This window comes from Solea senegalensis, linkage group LG2 (assembly GCF_019176455.1).
Source record: "Solea senegalensis isolate Sse05_10M linkage group LG2, IFAPA_SoseM_1, whole genome shotgun sequence".
NCBI lineage: Eukaryota > Metazoa > Chordata > Actinopteri > Pleuronectiformes > Soleidae > Solea > Solea senegalensis.
Window position 1 is genome coordinate 16,903,875 of NC_058022.1, and position 14,905 is coordinate 16,918,779.

At 39.9% G+C, this 14,905-nt stretch overlaps 1 protein-coding gene across 1 annotated transcript; it reads left to right on the top strand.

Annotated features, from left to right (window-relative positions):
- The first annotated feature begins 487 nt into the window (after positions 1–487).
- LOC122765400 (leucine-rich repeat-containing protein 58-like) lies at positions 488–10,437 on the top strand. Its single transcript, XM_044019638.1, has 4 exons — positions 488–1,207; positions 6,684–6,812; positions 6,962–7,239; positions 7,769–10,437. Exons 1-4 carry the CDS (start codon positions 747–749, stop codon positions 7,960–7,962), a joined length of 1,062 nt encoding a protein of 353 aa, XP_043875573.1. The 5' UTR covers positions 488–746; the 3' UTR covers positions 7,963–10,437.
- Positions 10,438–14,905: the final 4,468 nt, after the last annotated feature.

The following is a 14,905-nucleotide window of genomic DNA, read 5'->3' on the forward strand; positions in this document are numbered from 1 at the left end:
GTCATGTTTGAATGTAGTACTGTGCCCCTACACTAACAAACACTGGTCACTGGTTTGGACCAGCTCTGCACAGTACACACACTGTTAAGTACACTTCTTTTCACTCTGGTGCAGTTTAGGTGTCTGAATCCAGTGGGAGGGTCCAAAAAAGGTCCTGTGCACATCTAAATCTGTGAGGCATTGCATAATGTAACTGCAGCGGGAGTTGCATAATCACATGTGGACGCGGCAGCTGTCGCGATGGATCATTATACACTTTTCTGCTTTTCACTGTGAACTTACCACAAACTCACCGCAAATAACTCTCATTGACACGACGACGACAATATGTGAAACAAAAAAGCACAAAAAAACCTCTACGATAAACGTATTAATAACTGGCAGTTTTGTAATATGACAGACAGGGTGGCTGACCAATCATTACTCGGGTGGGCGGGACTTGTTTCATGAATCAGCCAATATCTGAAGTTGGAGGCAGATACTTGTGGCAGCGTCGCTGCTACTTCCACTGTAGTTACATTCTGCTGCATTTGTTTTATCTTAACGTGAAATCACTGAATTTCTACAAGGAGATGCGGTTAAATGCGACGGGCGGGCGCAAACGAGTGTTTCTGTTGACTACGTTGAAAATTGACGGCAACTCCTGGAGCTAACTCGCGGAGTACGGGCGGGGGCACCGAGCCTACAGTCCAAACATTTGCCAGCACTTTGTTTTAAGAGTTTAGTTTCACGATTAAGTTGTCAAAATGGAGACACACGAAGGAGCAGCGGCAGCAACAGGCGGCAGCGTCCTCGACTTTTCCCGGCTCAGTCTGAACACTTTCAGCGCTGTCAGTGTCAGCGACGAGAGGAAAAGAGACACCAGGCAGCTATACTTGAACTACAACCGGCTAGCTTCGCTGCCCTCGTCGGTCAGCGTGTTCTGCAACCTGGAGCTGCTGGACATCAGCAACAACGGACTGTCGTCCATCTGCGAGGGCATCACGCGGCTGAGCAGGCTGAAGACACTCATAGCCAAGAACAACCGCCTGGACGAGTTCTCCCTGCCCAAGCATTTCGGCTCCCTGCAGCTGGAGGTGCTGAACTTCAGCGGGAACAGATTTGAGGAGATCCCGCTGCAGTGTACCAAGCTGCTGCGGCTGCAGTCGCTGTCACTGGGCGGAAACAGACTGAAAAGTATACCAGCGGAGATAGAAAACCTGACCTGGTAGGTAACCACCTACACTTAAAGGTAACACTTGTTATTACACTACAGTTGCAGCATGGTTTTGATGATTAAATTCCCAGTTTGGTGAAGTTGAAATCCACTCTCGCTTGGTGATTAATGCGGAAATAAAACACTATTACCATACTATTTACATATTTTTACTATACATTACTATAAAAAATATCTACCCTCAAAATACATAAATATCTATATTGAAGCTGTTACGATGTGAAATAGTTCATTCATTTTAGATGATATCTGTTTTTTGCTATAAATATGATGTAATTCTGCTATAACACAAATAATCAGGCTTTACATTGAAGTTTTTTGTGTGGATTCCATGTGTTTTTAATTTATGTTTAATTTAATATCATAAATATAATACTTAACTAAATGCAGACCAGTGTGTGTGTGTATATGTATATATATGTGTGTGTGTGTATGTATGTATATATATATATATATATATATATATATATATATATATATATATATATATATATATATATATATATATATACATATATATGTATATATATGTATGTATATATATATATATATATATATATATATATATATATATATACATATATATGTATATATATGTATATATGTATATATATATATATATATATACATATATGTATATATATGTATATATATATACATATATATGTATATATATGTGTGTGTGTGTATACCTTAATTAACTTCTCCTCAACCACACACATAATTGACAATGAATCCATTCTTTTCCATAATATCTCCTTTTATATTTTCAAGCACTTTCAACCTGAACTCAACTCAAGCTGATAATTATTTAGAATGATTAAGATTATTGAAGTCTTTTCCTGATGTTATGAGGTAATCTGGAATGATTAATCATCATTATCTATTTCATAATCGATTATTTGTTGATACATAATACAACCAATAACTAACAAATATTAGAATATTTGCTAGTTAATAGGTTTTACTTTTCAGGTGATAATAATCAAATAATATTCAGCAGAACAATGCCGAATTATACAATATCTGTAAAGTTGTATGTGGTCAGTAGAAGTTCATCATTAAGTGTTATCTCTCCAAACACGTGGGGATGTAGATGAAAAGTCATCCTGACATCTACAAAGTCTGCTTTGACACACTTTTCCATTGTTGACATTTAAAGTCCACAAGTCATACATGAGGATCTGACACACTTTTGTAACATGGCAAGAGGTTTAATGATATTTGCTCTTAATTTTGACATCTGTCCCTGGTTATCATTGTCATTTTCAGTCATTTTATCCAGTAAACATTGTGATTCATTGTATAAATGGGATCATTGTGTACTTAAACTGTTCCCGTAACTCTCAGAACTTCCCAAGGGCTGGAATGTAATCGTGTCTTTAAAAAAAAACAAAAAAACATTTGAAACAAGTTTATTGTTGTGGAAAAACACAAAACATTGCAGCAAATTAAGGTAAATGTGCTGCTACAATTACATGTGGCAAGAACTGAACACACTAGAGCACAAGGTCTCATTTCAGTTATGTACTGTACATATAGTAACAGCAGAGGGAACGTGGAAAATAGGTAAGCAATAAGAATAACTAGGTTTCTGTCTTATCATTTCCAACGGTAGCATGTCACAGTGATCAATGTGGGGTCAAAGATCAAACGCCCACCTGCTTAATTTGCTCTCACACATAAACACAATAGTGTGACTTACTGCCTCAGACCATGAGCATGATGAAGGGAGACAAGCTTAACTGGACATTAATGGACTTTACCCTGCCATTTCTCTAGTGCATAGGTCAGGTAATGTCCGACTGATGCCAGTAGTGAATAGTGTGACTACAGTAGAGCAGATCACAATGCAGCCAGGTCACGGCATAGGCTGGTTTGTCACTTTTCTCCTGCACCCTGCAATCATGTATCATAAGCTAAGATGCCCCAAAAAATGTAGCACACATTTTAACAGAATTATTAAAGATTCAGAAAAAGAAAATGCATGTTTATCTGTTTTTCCTTCAACTGTTGTGAGCCAAATAATGGGAGTTAGGGTAACAAGGCGAGGGCGTGAACAAAGGGCATCAGTAGCTGTTGATACTGTATACCAGGGGTGTCAAACTCATTTTTGTTCAGGGGCCACATACAGCACAATTTGATCCTAAGTGGGCCGGACCAGTAAAAATAGTAAAATAATAGCATAGTAACCTATGACCAACAAGAACTCCTTTGTTTTTTCTCCTTTGTTTTACATTTAATGAGGGATATTTTTACAAAACATGAAATTTCTTGAGAAATATAAGTGCAATTTCAACAATGTCATGCCTAAATTTACTATTTACGCATCATCTATAAAGGCATAAACATTTAGTCACAGGTATCTGGAATTGAAAAATATTGCATTTGACCTTACGTTGACCTTACGTGTGAAATTTTGACAAATTCATCCTGTGGGCCGGATTGGACCCTCTGGCGGGCCAGTTCTGGCCCCCGGGCCGTGTGTTTGACACTCCTGCTGTATACTGTATAGTGGTGATTCTGCTTCAATTCAATTCTTTATTGTAGAAATATTGGCTTCTTGCACCAGGTGGAAGAACATTGTGTTTCTTTCATCTGTCCACACGTTTCTCCTGTTGCCTGCTGTATTTTTAGAATTCAGAATTAGTTATATTTGCACATACACCAATTAGTGGTAGTGAATGTGACAGTTGCATTTAACTCTTCCCCGTTGCACACCAGTTGTGAACACACACAAGACTTAGACTTAGACTTCCTTTACCCAGACACAAGCTGGGTGCATGAGCAGTGGGAAGCACTTCTCTGTACTTGGGGTGTGGTGGGTGATTGGATGCCTGGCTCGGCGGCACATCAGCCCTTAAACTGTCCTGGGATTTGAATCTGCGATTTTCCAGTCCTTTCCTCATGGACATGGGCTGCCATAGTATTTAATGTTTACACTATTTTTCCAGTACAGTGAAATCATGAGTTCTAAACATCCTCTTTTATTTGGTGAAACTGTTTCCATGCACTCATTTCCAACTTATTTTAACTGATATGCCAACGTTACTACCTGACTCAACTTAAATGCAAAATGTATACATTGTGTATCCACTCAGGTATTTTTATGTGCAAATTGAAAATGTGCATCAAAACAGCCTGATGGAAATTCACCCAATGTACTACTTCAAGTAACACTTTAAATAGACAAACTCATTTTTCACTGAGAGTTAAAGATAGATTCTCACAGCCCCTCTTTGCCCTGTGTGTTTTCTCTCTCGCTCTTTCTCACACAGCCCACTCTGTGAATAGTCCCTCCTTTGTGCCAACTCTGAATAAAAAAAGTCACTTTTGGCATCGGTGTATGGCTCTTAATGTTTTCTCCTCCATCCCAGATTACCGTAATAATGAAGAAGAATTTTCAACGGCTTATCCTGAGGAGACTATATGTAAGGAAACACAGCGATGGCTGAACTGTTCGACCACAGTTGGCATCTAATATTGAGTATTGTTTATAATATTTCCAGACATTAAATGGTTCTGCTGAAGGGCAAAAGGAGATCAAGAAGTAATACAGTAGCTATAACTGATGAAAAGAGGCTAAGTGTCAGTGCATTTTTCATTTATTTATTTGTCACAGAGATATTTGCAGTGGAGCGCCTTATATATCCTTATATAACCACCTTATGTATATTTAGTAACAGCCCCAACCCCTGGTCAGCATTGCCACAAATGGTGTGGAATTCTGGGAAACAGTCCAGTAAACAACTCAAACAATCTCTACCAGTGTAGGCTCAGGTTTGGACTCTTATCTTTGCCTCTTCAGAGCAGTGTTTACAAGCTGACTAAGTATAAATGGGCTTTATTGGAGAAAAAAAAAAACCCTGATGGTCAGCTTAAAAAAACTCTTAAACATACAGTGTCAAGAGGAAAACACTGCTGAGTCTTTTTATTTGCACATCCTCATTACAGACCCTCTGATATGCTGTAACATTTATGGAGCAGGAGGTTCTATTTCCTTTTATAAAATAGTTATTTATCGTTGTTTATCTTTGACCTTGTGTGTGGGACAGTTGTCCTGCAATTTCAGCCAAGTTTTCAAGCGGGGCCTTTTTTCTGCTTTGTTGCAGAGACACCTCAATTATTAGCAAAGTAAATGTTGTTAGTATTTTTAATTCACATTTCATTTACCTTTTGCTACTATGGAAACACCTACAACAATGGTCGTATGCATAGTATTTCCCTTATTAGCCTTAGTGTCCATAGTCTAATGATCATGATGTTCGTTTACAGTATACTATATTTCATAAAATATAACCCTGCTTTGATTACATACAGGTGACCTTCTACCTCTTAAACACTTTCCTCCAAAAAAGACATCCTTTCTCATTTTAAGGTGTCACAGGTGTGACATGATTTAAGTAAATGTAAATGATGGCTGCTTTAGTTTCAGGGTCCTCGGTGTGCACTGAATCACTTTCATAGTGATTAATGGGCCACTTTGAATAGAGTTACATCATTTTCATTTGGACTTTCAAGGACTTTTCTCTTTGTTCGTGTCTGAAGACTTACTTTTAAATGCAAAAACATCAACGGCTGAATACAATGAAAACCTTTGGCGGCGGCTATGTTTTTGCTTACTTGTGGAAACTGTTATATTGTCCTCGATATGCTCCATAAACCACTGTTATCTCTGGTGGCTGATTTGTGTCACTGTGTCGGTGATAACGGTGTGCAGACTCTGAATGTCTTTATTCCTGTCACAGAAGATCTCACTTGGTGCTCAGCCACCAAGGACAGTATAATGGCTTGCAGTCGCTGTGTCATCACTTCTCGCAGACAGATGGCCTGTCCGCTTACTTTCGCTGACCAACCATCCATTGCTTTCTTCCGGGTCTCTCCGGTTCACTTGATACCTGTGTGCTCGATACCTGTATTAACTCACCAGGTTTAAGTAACACAAACATAAATCACTTGTACTTCCAACCAAAAACATGCATCATCTATTATCAATATTCTCAATATTAACTTAATGTACACATTTGTACACATTTGTACACTTTTCTCTGTGGGGGTGATATCTGGGTGATGTCTGGGTTCATTCTCATTTTCTTGTAGTGTCTGTTCACTCCTGTGTACTTAATCCTTTCCATTCACTCCTTGGCATCAAACTATGTATCTGTAGCTCCCCCTTGTGGTGTGTAATAGGTTTAAACTCCAGGTCACACTGTTTGGTTGGCCTTAGATGGCATTCATTGCAGTACTGTGATGCATTGCATTAGATGATTGCTGTGCAGTTGGCTACTGTATTGTGTTTTCTGGTCAAATGTAACATCTTGACTCAGTAAAATGGTAACACGCTCACATTTAAAATAAATTTAACTTGGAATATGAAAAGTGAGTTCAACCCACCAATGCATTTGACCCAAATGGCGATATTCTTTTAGAATGAAAAGAACCCTTCTCTGTCTCTCTTCCTGGACAGTCTCGAGCTGCTGTATCTGGGCGGAAACCTCATCACAGCCATCCCTCCTGAAGTGGCTAACCTGCCCTACCTCAGCTATCTGGTCCTGTGTGACAACCGCATTCAAGGTGTGCCACCAGAGCTCACCAGGTAACTGCCCAAGTGTCTCTGTGTGTGTATATGTACTGTTTAGAATTGTAATTGTATGTGAAATAAAATATCTCTCTCTCTCTCTCTCTCTCTCTCTCTCTCTCTCTCTCTCTCTCTCTCTCTCTCTCTCTCTCTATTTCTATTTCTAGGCTGCACTCGCTGCGATCTTTAAGTCTTCACAACAACCTGCTTACTTACCTGCCAAGGGAAATCCTTAGTCTGGTGCACCTGCAGGAGCTCAGCCTCCGAGGAAATCCACTGGTGGTGCGCTTTGTCAAGGAGATGACTTACGACCCCCCCTCTCTGCTAGAATTGGCAGGGCGTACAGTCAAGAGTCGTAATATTCCCTATTATCCCTGTGACCTGCCTTCAAATTTGCTGCGATACCTGGACTTGGCCAGCAAGTGTCCCAACCCCAAGTGTGCCGGTAGGACGACTATATGAGCTGTATATGATATGATATTATATGATACTGTATAATAAATAAATAACAAAAAAGGCAAAGAGTTAAGTATCTTTTAAATATAAACAGATTGTGACCATTGTCAAATTGGTTCACACAATGCTGATTAAGCCTAGTAATTCCACATGACTATCATGTTTCTCGTCTTGCAATGTTTAGATCTAGATTCCTACACTTAACATAGGATATTGATTTGTTTCATGTCAAGTCGTATACTGTAGAGGCAATATCAACGTTGTGCTAGTAAAGTGAGACGGCTGCAAACGAGTCGGAGTTTTTATAGAAAGCACAAAGACACAGCCATGAAAAATCTCTAAATGACCTGGTGTCTGCTCTCTTGTATCTTGTGACCACTTGTTGACCTCCAGGAACTACTGTACTTCTCTTTTCTGTTACTGTTTTCTGCCTAATTGTATGACCTGAATAGTATATAGTTAATTACCCAGAACAATACAAGGCACTGACCTGTCCCTTTTTTTGCAATATTCTCCAGGCGTCTACTTTGACTCATGTGTCCGCCAAATCAAATTTGTGGACTTCTGTGGAAAGTATCGGCTGCCTCTCATGCACTACCTGTGCTCCCCAGAGTGCACCTCTCCCTGCAGCTCCAACCCCCAGAGTGACGCCGACTCGGAGGATGAGAACAGCGTGCCCGTTGATCGCCTGCAGAGGGTGCTTTTGGGATAGAATGACATAACATTCTTATCCCTGATTGTAGACAGTGAAATCAGAAAGTATTCTCACCCCTTTTAAATGTGCAATATGTAAAGTTGTGCATTCACAATGTATCAGGAAACACAAATTGCATACATAAACAAATAGTAGAGTACTAATACTGAGTGTGACATTACACAGTCGGTCCAGCTATTGCATTAGAGTACTGCAGGAAACTTCAGACCCTGTATATAGATATGCTGCGTTTAAATGCTGTTTGCTGTGTTAATGAGAGGAGCCCATTTAAACACTCCCCCCACCCGCCCGCCATTTTCACGACCCATTAAGTAGGTTTTCTTAAAACGTCAGGGTTCAGGATGTCCTGTTTAATACAATTTCATGTGTCGCACTCAAATGCAGCATTCAGACACAGTCGGTTGAATCATCCAACTGTAGACGACTCTTTGAATTTACTTCCAAAGAAAGCTAAGAAGGCTGCAAACCAAGAGAGAGAGCATTTCAGACATATGTGATACATATTATGTTGTGTGTCTTTTACTGGCTTATAGCTTCACTTTTGCTTTGGTCTGATGTGTGCTCAACTGCGACCTCTAGTGTCTCTCTAGTATTGCATGATAACCTTTTCATTCTTCATTATCTTGCTACCTGGGGCCGTTTTTTTTGTTTTTTTTCCAATCCAAAATCAATGTCCCATGAAAGCAGAAATTGGGTTGTGTTTAGGGTAACATATTTCCTTGTCCCATGTTGTAGTGTAACATCGTGGATGTTGTCTCACCACTAAAGTCTCTGGTACAGAGTTGTAACAGCTTTATGGATGAAAAGGTCCCGGTTGTTCCAATTGTCTTCCTTTTAAGGATTCGAGACACTGCTTTTACTCTTGAGAACTTTCAATGAAGCAGAATTTCCTGTGTTTTTTGACACAATCCTCAAGGCATGTTTTTTTTTTTTGTTTTTTTTGCTCTGATATGCATTATCAGCTGTCCAATTTAAAACAGATGGACTCCAGACAAGGAGTAGAAACCCCAACTATGATAATCAGAAACTTTCATAAGGCTGCAACATAACAAAAACATGTGGCTGAAAGCAAGGGGTCTGAATTCTTTCTGAATGTACTGACATAGTTATACATATAGCCTCTTAAACTCACAGTTGGTGAGCAAGGGATCCCTACTATTAGTGCTCAGACGAAAGACGGTTGTGATTTGTTTACGCACATCACTACACCTAACATAAGTGAAAGACTATCTTCTCTTCTGTCTGTGCAAGTCCATTCCACACTCATGACTCTGTCAAAGTGTTGGTCTCATGCTGGAGCATAGGAGGGCATTTAACTCTTATTTGGACTGTGAACTCCCCACACTTTATCTTAAATGCTACATTTTTGTAACCTTTAAGCACATATTAAGTCTGTTTTATCTTTTAAGTTTGGATATGAACAGTGTTATATTTTTGTCCAACTACTGAAAACGCACAGCAGGCTTTGATTTGTAGTTCTTTGATCAAGTCGACATCAAAGCTGCTGCTAAAAAAAAGACTGGGATTTATGTCAACAGAAACAGTAACTCTTCTTACACTTCAGTACTGTGAGGTAACCTTGTGTGTGTGTGTGTGTGTGTGTGTGGTGCTATTAAGCTGTCCCGCACAATATTGAAACATCAAGGTTCATCAGGACACCAACCTTGATTTTTTTTTTTCTTTTTTCCCGCTTATTCTCCTCTTATTATTTTTTTCTTTTTTTTCTTTTTGTTTGATAAATTAACCCTGATCAGGGGTTATGTGTGCATGTGGAAGAATGCTTGTCCAGGCTTACTCACAGGAAATGGATGTGGGGTGGACCAGGGAAACTATTCACCGTGTTCGCACAGAAACAATAGCTATTCAGCAAAAACACAGTGGCAGCCTTCATGTTTGTGTTCAGGGCTGCAGCTTTTCTCCGGACATAGACACACGCTCTACATGTGAGTGAATGAAGCCTACAGTCAGTCAGAAGAAGTATTTTTTTGAGGCAGAAACTCGTCTTGTTTTCTAAACGGCGATGGCGTTTCTGTGCGTGGTTACATCACTGCTTTGTCCATTGGGTTGTTTTTTTGGAGCAACCTCCATTACTGAGGAGGGGAAGGAACACTCCTCAATGTTACAGTAGTATTGATACATGAGCATCAAAGTGCCTTACTAATGATGATAGCTTACACAGAGAAATGAAGAAATGTGATTATATATATATATGCACCCTGAAATGTGACATCATTAATATTCTGCTTTATAAAGTCCTTTTGTAAGTGATTGTGTACTCACAAGGATAACAGACTAAAGAGAGAGAAAAAAGTAATGTTTTATAACAAAATGAACTTTTATACAAATCCCTTTTCTAATGTATTTAAATGTCCTGCAGAGTAGTTGGCACTTGACAGATGTACCTTTCTGATCATGTATGTAGACTGTACAGTATATGTAACATTAATAAAGTCTAATTGTAACAACTTAAAAGAGGTTTTGTGCTGTGTGAGTAAACGCTGCTGTGTAGAGCAGTTGTTTTTCCATTTTAATGGCAGCTGCTTTGATAAAGCCTCCCATGTTTCATTTGCATATGAAGGTGAATTCTTTCTCATCGTTGAATGCTGAGACCTTTCCTGCAACCCCAGACCCAAGAGATGCCAGGGTGAGTGCATTCTGATTCACACTCTCTGCTAATTTGTTAAACATCACCTGCCAAGAACCACATACTACGTTGTTAATCTTCCTTTATCTCTTTTCACACTTTCTTCTCCTTTCTCGTTCACATCCCCGTTCCTCAAAGCCTGTCTGGCACGAACGATACTTTGAACTTCGCACCGTTTGTGGATCTTGAATGGTCTTTAATGAAGTCACAGCGGGGTTCCTGTGTTGATGTGGCATGTCCCTTCTCCCTTATTTTAACTCTTGCAGACACGTGCAACAGCAGGCACACCGAGGACAGACTGTGTAGATTGTGTTACACCTAAGGCTTCTGTGCACACGAGCAAGCACACACTCCCGTATGCTTCCTATAAGTCCTGGATATTGTCACTACATTGCAACCTGATGAGGTTTAAGTTGAATTTGGGGGGAAAAACAACAGGTTAATGAGTCTGTGTGGTTTCATTTACACGTTATTATGTGTGGTTGCCATCGTTGTTGTACATGTCTGGATTTGAAATCCATGTAAAATATACACTCACTGGCCACTGTATTAGGTCCAGAGGAAAGTTTCATGCTACTGTAGCCCAGTACATTCAAACATGGTCTCCTTCATACTTCAACAAATAGGTTTTTACAGTTACTGTTGCCTTTTTATCATTTGAAACCACTTTGGCCATTCTCCTCTGTCTTCTGGCATCAGCAAAGCATTTTTGCTGCGAGAACTGCTGCTCACTAGATATTTTTCTCTTTTTTTCCGGCCATTCTCTGTAAACCCTGGAAATGGTTGCGTATGAAAATCCTAGTAGATCAGCACTTTCTGAAAGACTTGGACTGAATATCACCGTTCTTCTTCATTCTTGTGCTTTGTTTAAAGGAATACTTCACTGATTTGTATTTAGCTTTGTATTACTAGAATAGGGGTGGCACTTTTGAAAAAAGTGCCCACCAGTGACACTTGGTCCGAGGCTTGAAACTGCAACGCTAATTCTGCACTTTTTAGACCCAGTCGTAGGGGGGACGGGACCTCATTCCCAGAATGTAAACAGTGTCCGCCATCTTTGCTAACAGTTGTGCTAACAGGACCAAGTGTCACTGGTGGGCCACGTAACAAAGAAAAGAATGAAGATATTTCTCAACTCGGGGGAAACTGAGGTTGGGAAGTACAATTTTTCAAAAAATACTACCCTTATTCTAGTAATACAAAGCTAAATTGAAATATTAAAGTATTCCTTTAAGCATAAGTAGCTTGTCTTGACCATGTCTGCTGAGTTAGGGCCTGTTATAGCTGCCTTCACAGAAATACATACAGTTACCACATTAATAATTGGATCAAAGAGCAAAGGGCTTTTTGATATTATAATCCTCTTATCACGCTCAGAGACGTACCAGTCCAAATCAAAGTTAATCGGCATGAATTAACATTTATGCCAGACCTCACACACGAGATTCAAACCTTCTCTCAGACTGAGCCTTTGCACACGACAGCCACACACTGCAAACACCCTCACAGTGCTGCTAATTAATCTCATGAAGAAATCCTGGTTTGAGTTGCTCTGATAGAGGTGAGATGGCGGTCAAATATTCATCCACTGCAGGGAAACTGTGTTGGATTACCATGGTTTCTTACTTATAATTTGTATATTGTAAATGACTTTTCATGCTATTATTACAGTCAACTTTCATGCAACCTTATGCTCTTACTAACTCACGAAATGAAATGAATTAAAGTTGAAAGTTGCATTCAAAGTTTTATAATATTAATGGGGTGGTTTGAACGTGTGGTTGTATGTGGTATTGACACATTATCAACACTGATTTACCAGTTTTCGTAAACTAGCGTGGGACCTGGACTCTAGTTATCACTAAAAACATGGCTCCCAGAATGGACAGAAGATCAGTTTGACCTTGTTGACACTGACAGCAAGTGTCTGGGTCCCAGACTGGTTTTGATAGCGTGTCAATAGCTCATACAACCACACTTCAAACTACCTCAACCATCTCTTTCAATTGCTTATAATCATTATGAACAACTCAATTTATAGACTACCTTTTTCCATCACCAAACACGTTATCTGTCTGTTTTTGCATCCTCAGTTGCCATCTTTCCGTTCACCCCGTGGAAAGTGGATAATCATTTTTGACAGCAGTGTGTGGGGACGCCGATGCTTTGGTCAGCTTTCAGTAGAAACACCATGACTGCTGAGGAGATTTAATCCAGGTCCATGGCAACACTGCAGGACGGGAATTGTCTCGGGGCATGTGAGTGGACAAACCTGGACATGTCAACAGGGGGAGCGTCCAGTTGCTCTGGCAAGGACAGTGTTTGGGTCGGAGATGCTTCACACACACAGAGCAACGCAATGCAATTCCACGCACAATTTTCTTGTTAGGTTTTACATCTGTGTAAGTGACACAGAAGGTGTTCAGATATTGAGTCACAGGTGTAAATGCCTCCCTGTCAAACCTCCAGCTTCCTTTTGTGCCTCATATGCTTGTCCAAACACCTGTATTTGTTAATTATAACATGTTAATGTTAGAACTGATCCCTGGTAACCTCAGTAGAATAACATGTGTCCAGTTTCTGCCAGCTCCTCCTCTTTGACTCCTGCTTTTTGAGTTACAGATAAAATATTTAGGATCCTTGTAATTTAAGCTCAGCTGCAGTCCACCTGCTGCTGGTGCAGACCAGGTCTTGAACCTGATCTTGAGAGAAACCTGAGAGGGATAGCCACGTGTTGGGTGTAACAGAGCTGGCAACAGTGAAACAGTGCTTCAGTCGGGTGCTAACGCCGTGTCATTTGATCTCAACACAAAAGCGAAAATGTTTTTTCACAGACCTTTTGCTGTGGTTATTGCCTCTGGCCTTCTAGTATGGGTGTTACAGTCTGCGTTTCTATTTGTAACCCCTAACCCTAGAAAGTGTTAGTTTTTAAATACACATATTTGTCAAAAGTGTGGTTACGCATGCAGACACGCAGAAAAGTACAAACTATCTTGAATGAGAATTAGTACATTGAGGTTTAACAGAAATTGAATTTGGTAATTTGGTAACTACAGGCACATGCAATGGGATAGAAACCATGTTTGAACATACACCACATCCAAGAGAAAAAGATGTGTGTGTACTGTGTACTGTGTGGTATAAACACTGGCCTTGTCAGGACCGGAAGTCCACATGGAGACCAAAACCTGGTCCTAATGAGGGAGAACCTCATCACTGAGGACAGACATTTTTTTTTACCATTTAGTGTCGTTTAACATTCTTACCTCATTTATTTACTTACTTATTTTAACTACTGATTGACTTAAATATTTCATTAAACTGTCTCTATTACTATTTATGTTTTTAATTTATCTTTTACCTTCTTTTACCTCCTGTTTATATCACCCATTAGTATTTCAGTCTCCGCTGTTTGTGAGCATCTCCTCACTTTCTCACTTCATTTCCTCTCTTCTTTTCCCTCACTCTGTCATGTGTGTTGCTTTCTTTGATTATGCTTTTATCCTGTGAAGCACTTGCCCTGCATGAATAGTGAATCGATTGTTAAAACTCCAAAAAATGCTTAGTCTGTCCGTTAAAGACATGGAGGTCCAACATGGCGGCCTCTGTAGAGAAGACCCAACCCTGATGTAAATAGAAAGTGAGATTATTAGGGGTCGATATGGTCATCGATAAATATCTGCATATTATCATCTCTTTTAGAAATCCCTGTGAGTGTGTGAGCCTGTTTCCCCACACACAGCTGTGGAGACACTCCCTCGGCAGGAATGACGTGTTTGGAGGCTCACACTGTAAATCTCTGTGACGTCTTAATAACACCTTCATGTTTCTTATTCCAGGCAGAACAAACGCAGAGGTTTTTCTCTCTGCTGACTGACTGACTGGCTCTGCTGCTGTCAGAGAAACCAGTCTCTCTTGTCATTCCCAGGCTCACACACACACACACACACACACACACACACACACACACACACACACAGCTATGTCTGCTTTTGAACTCAACAAAGCAAAACACAGTTGATGTGTGTTTCTCTTTCCATTTAAACAAGTGCTGTTATTCTCTGTGTTTGTTTGCACAGAGTGAGACGCCCTGTCCCATACACACGCCACCCAGTCCCCTGTGGCCCTGCAAAAGAGATGCACCCACACACCTGCACAGACAGACAGACAGACAGACAGACATTTAGTCATATATTAAGATGAAAATTGTATTCATTTATTAATTGTGTTTTGTGTCTGGTTTGGTGTTGTCGGCACAGAGGGAGGGAGATGAAAACAGAAGAAACAGATGTACAT